We start from the raw sequence: 16,091 nt of genomic DNA, 5'->3' as shown, positions 1-16,091 counted from the left end.
TGTCACACCACCTGGTTTGCTGTGTTCATGCTACTGGAACCTTGATCAGGAGGTGGGCACGTGCCTGAGGTTGGCAACCTTATCACAGTGAGCTACGACAGCTGGCAGGGCTTGTGGCTTGGATCTTCCAGTGATGGAGAAGAGTTGTTTCCTGCAGGGAAGGCACACAGACCTTGCACAGAACTAGGGAAGATTGTACCTGTGATCTTTTATTTGCCTAATGATAGTGATCAGTCATATTTTAATCCGTATTAGAACCAGAGGTCTCCTTGGCTTTCCCCACTATGAGAAAGAAATTGTCTTTCCAAGAGTTATTTTATACTTATTTTCTGCATCAATAAAAACAGAAAAAAACCCCAAAGACCCCAAATTTTCCAAGTCTTTGAATTTTCTTTTTCAGTTTCAAACGTGTTGGTCATATCATTTTTTATTTTCTTTTTCCTCTTTTGTAGGACGGGGTAGAAAGCTGAAGGGAATAACTTCCTCAAAACTGGTAAGTACTTCTTTCCTGAGCTGGGATGGTTTACCTAAGAATAGCCGATATAAAGAGCTGGCATCCATTCCTGGCATGGAAAAGTTTGATGCTTACTGAAACTGAAATCCTATCTATTCTTATATTGAGAAATTAGATCTTAAAAAGTAAATGTTACTGATGGAAGCCTCAGTCCTATAAATAAATTCACTGCAGGGCTGAGATTTGGACCTGAGAGTCTGTAAGTACAATAGACATTTAACTTTAGCTATCCAAAAATATATATTTTTTCTGTGCAATGTGAAAAATAAATTTATCTGAAGGGATTTTGAGTGCAGAAAGACTTTTGCTTAAAATCCTGAATTATTTAGTTTCCCTCCATATGCAGGGCAGTAATTAATAGCTTTTGTGCGTGTCTTTTATATTTTAACATATACACATATGCACATAAGTCACATTGTACTTTCCAAAATAGCCATAGTTTAAATATCTTGATGATATTTTAGGGTTTTTGCAGCGGGTTCTATTTTTCTTTTTTAATTGAGATAATAATAGAGAGGCGCTAATACACTTACATGACTCAAGATTCATTCAATTTCTGAATGTTTCTGTATAAACATGCAACCTCCAAGCTGCTTTAACTGAGGTGAACAGTGGCACTTTATCTGTATGAAATTGAGGTGATCACATCTGAAATACAGGTTTATGACAAATTTGTGCCAGCGAGAAACTGACTGGAGGACCGCTGTCTCCAAAGTTGAAATTAATCCAAGGAGTGTCAAATTTATGTCTTGCTGTCAGTGTTCTTCCTGGTTGAGGCTTGAAAGTGTGTCTGGATGTGTAAGAGATGCAAGTACTCCTCAGTCCTCTGTTTTCCCTTTGGAACTCCCTGCTTCTAGCACTAACGAGGCATTTGCATGTTTTAGAAATGAACGGGATGAAGGCTGTTTGCAGACCAACCAGTCCATGCAATTTCAATCACCGACAAGAATTTTAATTAAAATAATAATTTTGCCATCAGAAGAGTAAAGTGGAAAATGGAATACATTTTATCATTAATCCAGGGATAATTTTATACATTTTAGAAAGTGATATTGTAGGTAGTTCATAATGCTGCTGGTCATGAGCTATTACATCTCCCCTGGAAGCTGAGTCTGAAGGAATAAAAGCTCAAGGATATTGAGGATCTTTGCTCTTAGGAATATGTGACCACTTGTCTGGGTAGATCTGCACCTGCTTTTGAAAGAAGCGCAGGTAGTAGTTAGCCAGCTGCCCTCTAGATGTTATTCTACATAAACAACAACAAAAAAAGCTATCTAGGATTTGCCAAATATAAAGAATGATCACTGTTTTGTTGTTTTTTTTTTTGTTTGTTTGTTTGTTTTAAATTAACACTGACAAAATGTTCAGGTGCTTCAGGGGAATTTCAGCCAGGGATAACTTGGTTGTTAGTTAGGGGAAGGCTGCAAGTGTGTGTTTTACAGTGCTTTATGCAACTGCATACACTTCCTTTTTATAAATTGGCAACTAGACCGATTTTTAGAAATGATCATCTTATATCTTATTTAATGTGTTCTCCACACTCCCTCCCACCTGTAATGGTTTGGATGCTCAGGATGCTTCAGAACCTCCTAATAAATTCTTCATTACCCTTTGCCTGTTTCCTCACATTTGAGGTGATGGTGATGCGTGCCTCAGCTTGGATGCCGTTCCAAATATGTGGTATCTTGTCTGTGATTGAGCGCAGTTCCCAGTAATTGCCAATCCTGGGCCTTTTTTTACAAAGGAGGACAGTGGTGCTGCTGGTGACAACTGCAGCAGCTGGCAGAGAAGGTGATGGCACCAGACCATTCCTTACTGCGCAGCCTTTGCTGATGAAGCACTGTTAGTTTCTCCTCTTTCCATATGGAGCACCTGGTTTTTGAAGAGAGAAGGTTGTTCCCTATGCTTAATATGTCCTTCAGCGCAACCTTGCCTGCAGAAGGTAACTGGAAGTAAATGATACTGCAAAAACGAGTTGCTTTGAGTCTGTAATGAGAGCACTGGATGAGGGGATTCATAAAATGGTTTGGGTTGAAAGGGACCTTAGAGGTCATGTAGTTCCAACCTCCTGCTATGGGCAAGGAAACAAGGTTCAGCAAGGCCAAGTGCCAGGTCCTGCACTTTGGCCAAAATAACCCCATGCAGCGCTATAGGTTTGGGGCTGAGTGTCTGGATGACTGTGAAGAGGAAAGGGACCTGGGGGTGTTGGTCGATGCTTAGCTGAACATGAGCTGACAGAGTGTTCAGGTGGCCAAGAAAGCCAATGGTATTCTGGCCTGTATAAGAAACAGTATGGCCAGCAGGAGCAGAGAGGTGATCATCCCTCTGTACTTGGCTCTGGTGAGGCTGCACCTCGAGTATTGTGTGCAGTTTTGGGTCCCTCACTACAAGAAAGACAATGAGGCCCTGGAATGTGTCCAGAGAAGGGCAAGGAAACTGGTGAGGGGTCTGGAGCACAGTTCTTATGAGGAGCGGCTCAGGGAGCTGGGATTGTTTAGCCTGGAGAAGAGGAGGCTCAGGGGAGACCTCGTTGCACTCTACAACTTCTTGAAGGGAGGTTGTGATGAGGAGGGTCTTGGCCTCTTCTCCCAGGCAACAAACAGGACCCGAGAAAATGGATGCAAGTTATACCAGAAGAGGTTTAGACTGGACATAAGAAGGAACTTTTTTTCTCAGAGAGTGGTCAGGTGCTGGAGTGGCTGCCCAGGGAGGTGGTGGAGTTGCTGTCCTTGTCAGTGTTCAAGAGGCGTCTGGATGAGGAGCTATGAGATATGGCTTAGTGGTTTGCTGTAGCTATGGTAATGGGTGGATGGTTGGACTAGATGACCTTAATAGGTCCTTTCCAGCCTTGCTGTTCTATGATTCTATGACACCTTCCACTAGACCAGGTTGCTCAAAGCCCCATCCAACCTGGTCTTGAACACCTCCAGGGAGGAACAAACCACAACTTCTCCGGGAAGTAGACAGAGAGCCAAGAGTGTTTTAAAGAACAACAACAAAAACTTTAATTAGAAAAAAAAGTCACGTGTCTGTTTTTAATCTTGCCTTTTATTAGAGGCTTCAGTCATATTTACTGGAATTGCGCAGCATTTTTTGGTAGCGTAACGAGTATTTCCAGTTTATATACTTTTAGAAAATGTTGCGGCTGAGGAATCTTAAAATCTGTTAACTTTAAACGTATAAAAAGAATAATATAATAAAAGAAATATCTGAAATTGTAACAGAAAGTTTGGGATGGAGCTAGTCACCAATGGATGTTTTATTGGCATTGCTTTGGTTTTTGATTGCTTGTTCCTCAGTACTGCAGTGAATGACACTTATTCCTGGCTTCACTGTGTGAACAAGGATGGGCTGAGCAGCCTCCTGCTTCTGCAAAGCACTGCTGCTTTTTGCTCAAACTTCTTACAAATTAGACGTGAAAAATGTTTCCAGCTGCTCAAGGTGTCTATGAAATGAAGTTGCATTATTATTTATGAATTAATGGTAGTTGCTCAAGCTTCGTGTGCTGTGGAGGAAGTACCACGTAATTGTACTGGGCTATACAAGCGTGTGTTAAAATAACGTACGTTTCTGATGTTCCCTGAGATGACTTTTTCCTCTGTTTAGAGTTAGCATGTAGCTGTAGAATGATACTCACTGTTTATCACGAGTGCTATCTCATGCATGGGAGACACACTGAGAGAGACTTTGTTCATGCCTGCCTGAACCTTTACCTCAAAATGGAATTTCCAGGGCTTATGAAATACTTTTTGCCTCAGCAGTGGGCTCCAGTTTTCATTAGTCACTCTCCCACGTGGTTTTCTTTAGCGTTATTTCTTTTGAAACTGCAGTGATGGGGACTTAATGCATGCTGTATAGTTCTTGCCTGTGACTGGAGGTACTAATCCAGGATTCTGTTTTCTCATTAAGGTTTGTGGTAATAGAATGGGGAACTATATGTAGTTTGCATGTATCCCTTGGTACAAATTACAATTTTATGGAGAGCGGTGCTGCGAAGGCAGCCGTTTTAGCTCTTCTGGGCCACACGTGGGAGAGATCCTTGCCGAAGGTCATTCCAAGTGTTGTCTTGAAAGTCTGATCAGGCCTTTAAGTAAGTAAATTTAAGGTGCCAGCAAGTGGCGTGGAGAAAGAATGAGTTGGAATATAATGCTTTTGTAAAACCCTCAGTAGTCTTCCTTAGTAATACGATGCTGTTTGCAAAGAGAAGCAAGGCTGGCTTAAAAACTGCCCAAACAGGAAAAAAACTCCGACTTTATTTTCAGGTACTTGGACTCTTCCAACACTTTGGTATTCACTGTGCATGGGCAACATCAAAAGAAAATTCTTAACTTAAAGAATTACTCTCTTCTCGTAGTCTAAGTGCCTAATCTAAGTTGTCAGTAGACTTTTGACAGTTTGAAGTCCCATTATCAAGATCTGAGCTGACAGTACCTGTGTGGTAATTGTGAGCAGTTTTCCAAAGATGAAAATTTAGAAGTACTTTAACACTCCAACAGTTCTTTCATGTGCGATGTCTGTATGGAAAGATTACTGTGTGGTATTTTCTGATGCATTTTATGCTTATGTATATGAATACATTGCAATACAGGTATCTTTAGTCCAATTTTTATACAAGTTCCATTGAGTTTTGAGCATATTGGATAAAGATGGGAATCTTGATCCTGCTTTAGAATCTCCTACTTTAAATGTATTTCTGGACAGAAATCTCTTGTCCAGCTTTAGAGGCTTTTAGAAGTACTGATTATAGTGTTCTTCCACCTCAGAGGTTGGGGGGAATCATTTTTTTTTTTGAAGTACAAATAAAGATGGTAAACTTATACTTACTGGAATTCTACCTAGAAACAGCAGAGGATTTAATGCTTAATGTTTTTCAATACAATGTGTTTTCTATCTTCTGTTCCTTCAAAATAGAAGGTGACTAACTCAGCACAAACTTTATGCACTGCCTTATTAATATGTTATGTTGTTGTGTCAGATAGCACGCAGACCATCCCATCTAAACAGCTCTAAAGTATTGTGGAAGTATGTTAATGCTATACATACCATTTAACATTTTATTGTCATTTGGATTACAAATGTATTGTCTTGTTTATGCAGATCTTTATTTTTTAAAAATATTCTTAGTAGTTTTCTAATTTAATATGCAACTGCAGTGAAATGTTGGAAGGAAACAGTTGTCTGCAAACTAAAATAAAGGACAAGGATGTCAACTCTGGGGTATGTGAGAAGCAGTGCATCTGGCTAAACTACACCAAGGAAGGTGCTCTATACAACTCTTAGTTAAACTTCTTGTGTTTGGAAGATTCCATGTGTTTAGGGTAGGAAGCTGTAGTTTAATATAGTTCACTGAATTCCTGTTTTTTTTCTTTCCTGTTTTTCAAGTTGACTTCTGTCTTTTACTAACTAAAGCAAAACTTTTTTTTTTTTGTTTCTATAGCACTGGTGAGGAGAGGAAACCAGGAACTAAAGGCACTGGAATCAGCAAAGACATATCTAGAGAAAGTGGAGAAGGTAGAGAATGGAGCTGCAGACTCTACAGGAGGCTCTGAAAGTGGAAATTCAGGTTCACCAGGTAATTTGTATTCTTTCTTGCTTTATATTTTTAAGTAATAGCAACATCAGTATCTCTGATAGCTCTACAACTAATGGCATTAATAGGTAATACCATGACAGCTATGATAGTAATTGTTTTGTAAGCTTGAAATTGCTTTAGGATTTCGTAGTTTTCTGTTTTTTGACCCACCACCTGTTGTTGTTAGCAGATGTAGAAAAATGTACATGTCAGGCTGTGGGTGGGGATTTTTTGGGATATATCTTAGCAGTGATTAAAAAAAAAACATTCCTTGTTCAGTTACTTCTGTCTGGAAGGATTTTCTGATGTTCTAAAGCCAGTTCCAATGTTATGTTGCGAAGGGAACTTTTCAAGCAAATGTAAGAAGGCATGAGCATTTTAAATAATTCAAAAATGATTGAAGCGGAATTGTTATACCCTGTAAACCCAGGGTAACATTAGATTTATCAGTGAATCTTTTTCTAAAGACAGTTCTCTAGTTGTTTCTCAAGTATTTCTTTCAGACCTGTGAAACTCGCAGCTGTTACACAATGGATAAAAGGAAGTTACAGTTGTACAAATTTTGGAAAATATTTCCAGGTTACCGAGAACACTTGTTTGGACAAGTCATCAGATGACTTGTTCACTAATTGTTGCGGTGATGAGCATAGAGCAAGAACTTGAGTGGGTGGATGAGTTAGTTAAATGAAGTTATGTCTGCTTTAACGAAGATAAAACTTGCAGCTGAGGAGAAAAACGTTCAAAATAACTATAGGTTAACTTCCGAACTAAGGACAAGTGTTTTGCTCTCCTTAAACTCCAAGGCCTTCAAAGCTTCAAAAACAACCTCTTATGGAGGTAATAGAATTCAGAAATTACTCATGGCATTGATGCAGGCATTAAAATAGTTAAGGCCAATAAGTAACCTTTGGATGTTGTCTGCTGTATGGCGAGCAGAATGGTAGTCATGCTTGTGTTGTTATAACAGCATTTACCACTCACATGTTATCTTTATTTCCCTTTACTCCTAAGTTAATGAAAAAAAAGAGCACACAATTTTAATAAGATTTCATATCTTATTATTTCATAATAATGATGAAAAGGAATGAAGGTCAGAAAAAGTTGAAGGCTACTTTTTTTTTTTTGGATGACATGAAGGATATTTTGGTGTCACTTGCTTTTGCTGTGCCCAGCCCTCATGAAAAGTGAGATCTTCACTTAAATCAACTTCAGTTAAATTTTCTTTCAGAAGGTGAGACTGAAGATTGTTTATCTCTTAACGACTGTGTAGATTCCAGTTACTAGGGTTAAACAAGTCTAAGCATTTACAATGAGAAATAACGCTTACAGCAACATGTCGGTGCTTCATAAACTCTTTTTGAACTGCGTACAAGTGGTTGCAGCTCTGCTGCTCAAATGGCCACCAACATAAATGTTAACTCCCTTTTGGCACAAACAAAAAAAAAATCTCAAAATGAAATGTTTTAATGTGTTGTATACATTTCAATTCTTTAATTTAGAAGTACAATATATCCTTTCTTTTGGCAGTGCTACAGAAGTTCTGCACAATTGTCTTCCTTGTCTTCTTTTACTTATCTAATTTTTTTTTCCAAGGGCGCTTGGAAGACAAATGTAGTCACATTTTTGTCCTCCTCTTGTACGTGGTGGGCAGGCGTCTGTGATGGAGCTCAGCTCTTCACTGTGTGAACAAAGCCTCCCAGCTTTTTCTCCTTGATGCAGCATGTCACTTGTCATGACTGCTTACGCAGCTGTAGAAAGTGATGCTTGGTATGACTGCATTTTTGTTTGTAGAATTGCTTCTTATTTCCTGCCTATTCCAGTTCACCTTCAGAACTCTGATACTTTGATGCTCCCTATTTGGCAGAGCGCATCTTAAGCTACCAAATTAGGTGTTTAGTTCTTTAGCAGAAGGTCCTTAAGGGTAGTCTGTCCAGGTCACTTGCTATATCAGGGTATAACTTTAATATTAAGATGCCTTCCATGACCAGCTGTGCTACTTGTCCTGAGAAGATGCATCAACTCTAAGTAGTTCATTCTGCTACTGCGTTGACTTAATTAAGGTTATTTTGAAACACTCTGCTCTTTGTAGTTTTGATCACAAGAGGTGTTAGAGGAGCTATATTTAGCTATTCTCACAGATGGGATGGGCTTCATGGATGGGTCTTTGAGCTGATGAGCAAAAAGAAGCAAAAGCATCCTTTCCCTTTTCATTTCTTAGCAAAAAGATTTGTGTGTTTTTAAAATACTTGATTTTAACATGTTTTTCTTGCAGTTGGGATAATGCAGTACTACATGGTCCATGAATATGTTTAAAAACTGTTTACAGCCTCTGAGTGTAATGTCTTGATTGAGACTGTACAGTAACTTTGTGTGTATAAACAAACAAACAACAAAAAACTAACAGTTTTGTTTGTCAAACTCTATTATGGAATGGACTATAATATGGAACGCGCTGAGGAAAACTGAGTTAAGTATGTGAGTGCAAGGCTAGTGTAGCACCTCAACTTCCCATAACACTGAGTGATGAAACAATAATGTTGAGTGTAGATAAATGCCAAAGTGATGCATCTAGGAAAAGCCGTTTGTCTTACATCTGCAATAACTGACTGAATTAGCTATTAGCAGGCAGTTCTTGCAGTACAGAGTGCTTGAATGTTGTATGGAGTTCTAATCCCTTTCTTTATAAGTGATGTAGAAGAATGAAAGAAGTACAGGGAACAGTGCTAAAAATGAGCAAAGCAGTAGGATGATTGGGGCATGGGGAGACTCTCAATCTGAAATATGAAAGGTGTGAATAGATGTGGTATGAAAATGAGTAGAGAAACAGTCGAGACTGGCTTTCCATAATTTCAGTTACTCTCATGTGTTCATTAACTGGAAGCAGGTTCAAAAGAAGGAGGTCCTTTTACATTGGAATATTCTAGTTTAACTTTGAAACATCTTGTTAAAGAATTTGGAGTGTTTTCTTTAATTCAGAAAGTAATTAGAACAGATTAACAGAAGAAAAGTTTATTACTATCTGTTGAGCCTAAGATATCTTTCACTGAGGTCATCCAAGCTGTAAATTTCTGAAAGTTGGGAGTGAACATTATGCTTGTGCAGTACTTCAATTAATGACCATGTTTGTTCTTGGCTACTATTGGGGCAGATGTGTGCATTATGCTTTTTCTGATTAACATCACATCTAGGCTGTGAAATGGAATACACTTCAAAAAAAATGCACTGGCCAAGTCTGAGTTGTCTGAGTAATATTAATGCAGGTGGAAATAAACATTTTTCTTGTTTGCTTTCTCTTCCTCGCTCCTTTTCCTGGTACTGGAGAAGTAGTACAGCTTTTGCTGTGTTCCTCTTTTACTGTCTAGGAACAACGTAATGTGATGAAATGTATCTGTAACCAAGAAGATCTGTTCTGGGAGTAGGGGTGAGGGTGGTTCATTGCCTATTCATTCTGGGCTCTAGGTGTCTTCAGTGACAGCCTGATAGCTTCCCTGCTTATCAACAGGCAACATCCTCCTGCAGCTGCTTGAAGGAAGCAAAGGAGAAAGAATAGTGAATGGTAATCTATTCACTTTCCCTTGGATGCAGAGGGCATCTTTTCTGTAGTGATATCAATCTCTTTGACTGAGGGAGAAAAGTGGCAAAGATACTTCTGAACACGGATCTTCCATGTAGTGCCAACCAAGCCAACACACAGGCGGTCCCTTGGTATTTGAAATGTTCTGTGTCTGAGTGTACAACCAGCTTTTGTGTTTGCAGTGATTCTCTGTGATTCATGTTTCTTGTGACTGCAAGCAAAGGCGGCTGAAGTTCTAGAGAAGATGTGGCTGTAAGATTAGTTTCTTCAGATGGCTTAAAGTGTCCTAAAAAGGCATTGCTTTTTCAAGAACTGTTTTGGAGGAGAAGTGATGACTTAATGCAATAATCTTACTATGGTAATAAGAATGGGTTTAGAAACCATATATTTTGGATTCCTTATGGATTAGGTCTAGCAACTGAATATTATAAAATGTGTATTTTGGTTTCTTTCTTATGAAGATTCTCCAAAAATGTTGGTTTTGAATTGCTCAGTGGCATGTTTAATAAGTCTTTATTTTTTCTTTGCATCTCTTTCTTTCTAGAAACTGGTTGCCCAAATGAAGCAAGATCCGCAGGTAACTATCTATCTTGTGTTGTTATATTTATCTTTAAAACAGAGAGAACAACAGTGCGTGAAGCTTGAGAATTTTAGATATTTCATCATGCTGATCCACGTTAACACATTTTTTAGAAGAAAACCATTAAGAATGAATCTTTAAACAAATGACTTCATTGTTCTTTTAAAGTACACACCAACAAACAAAGGAAAATCCAACAAAACTTTTTGGAGCCTTTTGTCTCATTCTTAGTATTTTAAATCATGGGACCATTGTGGGCAATAATGCAACTCAAGTATTAAGTTTCTGGTTCTTCTGGAAACGTCTCTTCACCAAATCTGCAAGTTCTAGATATAGTTCAGACAAGAAAAACACTATTATACAAGCAGAAAGAGGATCCTCCTTCTAAGAAACTGTCCGAATGAAGAACATTGCTTAAGACTGCATTCAGATTGCCTATCTTAATTATCCAGCTTCGGCAATGTATTCTCTGAAGCGTGGTCATTTGGTCTTGTGGTGTTTCAGAGCTACCAAAGCTGGATAATTAGGATCATTGTATAGACAGCAAAAGCTGCCTCTTTCTCAGTGTCTATGTTAAGAGACTTGGTTTATCCTGCACAGCAATTGAGCACTCATGTTTGCTAAATGGGGAGTTACTTCAGGCTTGCTGGTAAGAGTTTCCGTCCCCATAGTAAAATATTATTGGAAAATCTACTTGCTAGCAATTTGCTGCTCCTCCTTTCTAGACAAGTCTGCTAGTGATTAGCCTACAGAGTAGTTGGTTTTCTTTTCATGTCTAGTGAGAGATGTCAGGGCTGCAAACAGCTATGCAAAGTTCATGGAATCATTAAGAGTAAATATGTTCACTGCTTCAGAGTTCTTAATATTCCAGGATAAAAATGTATAAAGTAGAATCTAGAGAAAGGGAGAATGATTAGTCAATATCCTGTTTTGCTGAGGCTGTGTTTATGTTAGACAAAGCTATCTACAAATAACTGAGTTGGGATTGTAATGCATTTCAAAATTGTAGGTGAATATAAAAACAGGGAAGTTGTCTTGAGCATGAAGTTGCTGTAACAATATTAGTCTTAGGTTTTAGTGTTGTGTAGTACAGCAAGCCCACATAATCTAGTGTAAAGAGTTTACAACATAAATTAGGGGAGGGGGGGAATAAAATTGCAGGGAGGTTTGCTTCCTTGTCACACTTCTTCAGAGCTTCACAGGTTTTACACTGAGTGCATTATTGTTTGGGGTTTTAAAAATTATTTTAGTAGAAAAGAAACAGTCCTGGTAAAAATTGTTTTCTGACTGCATTTTTATAGTGGTGTTTATTGCTTTCAAATCTTAAAATGCTATTGTAAGCAAAGTGCCGATATGAATGATGTGTTAAGGCAGATGTAATTCTCTTAAATATAGCCTAAGGCATAAAAATATATGGAAATGAAGACTTAGGTATGTTAGCCTTCATTTGGCATGTGTGGCAGTTAAGATTTAATAGATATGGTTACTGTTGTTCAACGTAGTCAAATGTATGTCTTTGCATAAATAGCATAGATGAGCATGCTGTAGATGATGTACTATTGCATACAATATGACACTGTCATATTATATACTGACAAACTTTTCTTGTTTAATTTGTAAACTTGATGGAATGTGAAAATGTGCTTTATGTTGTGGTGAGCACTAATGGATGTTTTAATGAAATCTGAGTTCCAAACTGAACTGTCTCTCTTTGAGTGCTACAAAGGTCTGCTGATGTTTTTTTGCACTCAGTAACTTAAGTAAGGCTTTGTTGAGCCTCTTGAATTTAATTGGCTGTACATCCAGTGGTGCTGCATTTGTAGAATAATATGAAAAAAAAAAAAAAGCCTTCCTGCTACTACTCTGTGTTAACAAATGGAATATCTTTCTCACAGATATTTTTTCTTTCTAATCAGAATGCTGATTTGAAGAAACAGCTTCATGAACTTCAAGCCAAAATCACAGCTCTGAGTGAGAAACAGGTAGGGAGATGTATTTTTAACACTCTCTTCTAAAGATGCATCTTCTCCCAGCTTCTGTGATAACTGCTGAAGTTGCTGAAGTGGAGAAAATAAGAATAGGGAAACAGGTGCTTTGGATTGTATTTGATTTCTCTCAGTGAAAGACACGATGAGTATTACAAGTCCATCACGAAAGCAATTAGTGTAATCAGTGAAAGCTATGAATTTTTTCTTAATGTTGAAACTATTGCTTTGTCGTTAAGGGAGCTGGGAAAATGAAATAATTTTGTCACTTATTATATAGTTATTTTGAAACTTTAACAAAACCAAAACATCCTGCTTTAGGCAAATCTTCAGGTTCTGTTTTCCTTGGATTAGACTGTGCACTTAAATGAGTATTCTGGAGTATTTCCTTGTGTCAAGACCAAGTAAATGTGTGTCAGTTATAGATACCTAATAGACAACTTGGAGACTTGTTGCTTCCTTTTACCATGATAAATTGCGTCATGATTGTCTTATATTTGCCATTTAGTAGTTCTCTACAGGTTTTATGTATTAGTAATAATTACGACTGTATACTTTATAGCAACACTTTAGAACTGGAAGATGCGTCTTGTGGGTAACTAGAAGAAAAGTAAATAACACTGATACCTCTGGAAATTTGTTCTCTTTTGTGTTTAACAACAGAAAAACATTCATGTACAGAAGTTGCCCCCAAATTAAATTGACTTAGCGGTCCCTGACTCTTATTGCTATTGTGTGAGTAACTAAACTGAATTAGGTTGGCTGCTGGGGTCAATAGCTTACACCTTTTGAAGATGAGAGGCATTTTAAAATGTGTAAATAGGTTAATATATATATATATACATAGTTATATATATATATATAGTTATGTCAGTGTCACATCTAGATACCTACATACATCCGTCATTATCTGGCCTGCTTTAAGAATCCCTGTTTTTCAGTCTTCAATAACTGCCTCTCCTAAGAAAAGGAGTAGATAGTGATAAACATTTGTCTAGAAACATTGTTTACTAAAAAACATTGTATGTTTTGGTACTGGAACAATAAGTCTAGCAAAGAACATGTAAGGATAATAAAGCAAATGATTTTTTAATGAGAATTCTAATTCAACAAAAACTGAGGTTTTGCTGTTGTGATGGCATTGCCTCTCTTGAAGATGATTTATTCTCTAAAACCAGCATGAGCCTCTGCATGTGGCTGTGTTTCACAGCAGCTTCAGAATTCTCTAGGAAGCTCTGGGAGCCCGTGATAATTTCAAAATTAGCTTGCCTTGATGCCACGAAGCAACTTATATTGACTACCAGTTCACATGATCAGCAGGGCTGGGCAGTGAGACAGTGGAAGATAAGTAAGATGCACATCTTATTGAAACTTTTAAACTGCTTTATAACTTTTAAACTCGCATTGTCAAATACGTATTAGTATATACAATGCTTTAAATTATTTACCTCCAAAACTACAGCTATATGTACTTTCATACACAGCTGAAAATTGCAGCTCAGAGTGCTGAAGCACATTTGTTCATGGAGATTAACATGGGATATGTTTCCAAAAGATTCTGAAAAGCAGGTTTCTGATTGTACTTACACCAGAGAATGCAGTAAATATGAGGAGTTAAAATAGCATTTTACAGGCTGCAACAAAGCCTTTATCTCTGTTTTCACTTTGTTTCTCTCAGAATAAGAAATGAATTGTTATCAGTTGTTTTATGGGGAGAATATTATCCAATAGTTTAATTTTCACAGGATGGAGAGATGTGCAGTTTTGTGTAATAAATAATTTCTTTATGTTGTCCAGTGCATGAGGAAGATGGTAAAGTAGATTTGTTATCTGTAATGTTGTTTAGAGCCAAGTACTCTTGATATATAATATCCAATGAATAAGCTCTGAGGGCCTAACGCTTGCTCTATGGACAGTTATGGGAGGCCTAATTGTCACTATTTGATCAGCTTCTAATGAAGTGTGAAATATTAAAGCTCCAGCCAGTGTGATGTCCCTGCTCTGAGGCTATGGAGTGGAGTTGAGACCATGAAGCTATACAAGTGGAATACTGACTTTTTTCTGGCTTGTGAAATGTTATGCAAACTTAATGTGCCTTTTCTCTTTGCACTTTCATCTAATGAAGTTGTATGAGGACGCGTAGCGCAAGAAGCAAGTCAGTAGTTGTGGAGCTAAAAGCTTTCAGTTGCTTTAGGATCCCTTTCAATTTCTGAAGCACTGTGAGAGTAGTGCTGACATTGGCGCAGTCATTGCAGTGATTCGTAGTGGCTTATATCTCTTACTGAGATTTAATGATGATAGTTCTGTTCAGAAGTTTGTGACACGGAAGAGTTCTGGCAAAGTGGGAAAAGAAAGCAAGTAGGCTATGTTGTGTTTAGGCTTAAACCTACAGAAATATGTTACTTGATACAGGTTGAAACTTTTCCAGCACAAGGTGTGGCAAGTACACATATGGTCATTGAAAGTTTGGAGATGGTGAAAATAAGTGCTTTGATTTCATCTAGAAGATGATGGAGCAATGTCTGCTGATTGTGTTATTATATGGAAGACAGACTTAAAGAAAAACAAAACAACAACACACACAAAAAAACAACTTTCTTGAACATAATTTGCATTTAGAGGGCAGTAAAAATGAATGATACTGACACTTATTTTCTCCTCCTAGTCTCTCCGTTATTATCATGGCGTTCTAAGCTGGGTTTACCTTGCTTTTCTAAACTTGGGGCATTAAGGTGAATTCAGTTTAATAGTCTTGCTCCTCAGCTATTAATGTCAGTGTTACAGTTGAGACTGCATTGCTCTTAAAACTGATTTCCTTCTTGCTCCCCTAACCTACCCTTACCCATCTCTTTTAATAAAGCAAAATCAGGAGTGACTTCTATCAGAAGTTTTAATTCCCAAATCTAAGCGTGGGTTTTAAATTGGAGCTAGTTCTACTGCTGCATAGTTCTTTTTTTATTATGCTTTTAAAAACAACGTTATTTTCACATGTAAGAAAGTAATAGAATCTTCAGTGCTCTTCCCTTTGTGTTCTTGAATAGTGCCTTTCCTTGGCATTGTTTAGTAGGGGTTTACCTATGATTGCCTGTACACCGCTCAGCTTTTGTTTGTGTTAAATGTGTCCTTTACAGTAAAAACATAAAGAATGTGTTCTTGAATTTTTCCAGGAGGATGTTTAGTAACACGTACTTTTTTTTTCTTCCTTCTGGGAATTTGAGTTGGAATTACTATCTGTGACATCAGTGAAAAGTTGTTATGGAACAGGACTGATGTAAGGTTACATCCCAAGTTCACCTGTTAAGTAGCACCTTTTTTCCTGCTGCTTTTCTTATATTGTTAATTAAGAAATAAGATGCATTTTCACATGTGGCATCACTTGATTCATATCACCACAGTACTTTCCAGTGGCATGAAAAAGGTCAGACTTATTTGACTGAGGAAATGTATAGGAAGAAGAGGGCAGGAAACAAATGCTTTTTACCAGCATCATGTCAAATATGGAGCAGTTTCTACATCTGCTTGTCATACTTTCTAAGAAAAGTTGTAGCAACATTCTGTCTGAAGTGTGAAAGAAAGCTTACAGGAATAGAATCACAGAATCACAGAATCACAGAATTATAGGGGTTGGAAGGGACCTCTAGAGATCATCGAGTCCAACCCCCCTGCCAAAGCAGGCTCCCTACACCACGTCGCACAGGTAGGCGTCCAGGCGAGTCTTGAATATCTCCAGAGAAGGAGACTCCACCACCTCCCTGGGCAGCCTGTTCCAGTGCTCCGTCACCCTCACTGTAAAGAAGTTCTTGCGCACATTCGTGCGGAACTTCCTATGCTGGAGTTTCAGCCCATTGCCCCTAGTCCTGTCCCCA

At 38.0% G+C, this 16,091-nt stretch overlaps 1 protein-coding gene across 9 annotated transcripts in view; it reads left to right on the top strand.

Annotated features, from left to right (window-relative positions):
• PHF21A (PHD finger protein 21A) overlaps positions 1-16,091 on the top strand; it is a 120,871-nt gene that overhangs the window by 29,468 nt on the left and 75,312 nt on the right. For 5 of the 9 annotated variants that reach the window (XM_072337777.1, XM_072337769.1, XM_072337772.1 and 2 more), the window contains exons 2-5: positions 453-493; positions 5,952-6,086; positions 10,205-10,237; positions 12,136-12,222. In XM_072337777.1, coding sequence (XP_072193878.1) covers positions 6,033-6,086; positions 10,205-10,237; positions 12,136-12,222 — 174 coding nt within the window. In that variant the 5' untranslated portion in view covers positions 453-493; positions 5,952-6,032. The remainder of the gene's footprint in view (positions 1-452; positions 494-5,951; positions 6,087-10,204; positions 10,238-12,135; positions 12,223-16,091) is intronic. The other 4 variants (XM_072337776.1, XM_072337774.1, XM_072337778.1 and 1 more) reach the window with 1 other exon arrangement.

This window comes from Excalfactoria chinensis, chromosome 5, assembly GCF_039878825.1.
Source record: "Excalfactoria chinensis isolate bCotChi1 chromosome 5, bCotChi1.hap2, whole genome shotgun sequence".
NCBI lineage: Eukaryota > Metazoa > Chordata > Aves > Galliformes > Phasianidae > Excalfactoria > Excalfactoria chinensis.
The sequence above is the reverse complement of the archived record's forward strand: the minus strand, read 5'-3'. Positions and strand labels throughout refer to the sequence as shown.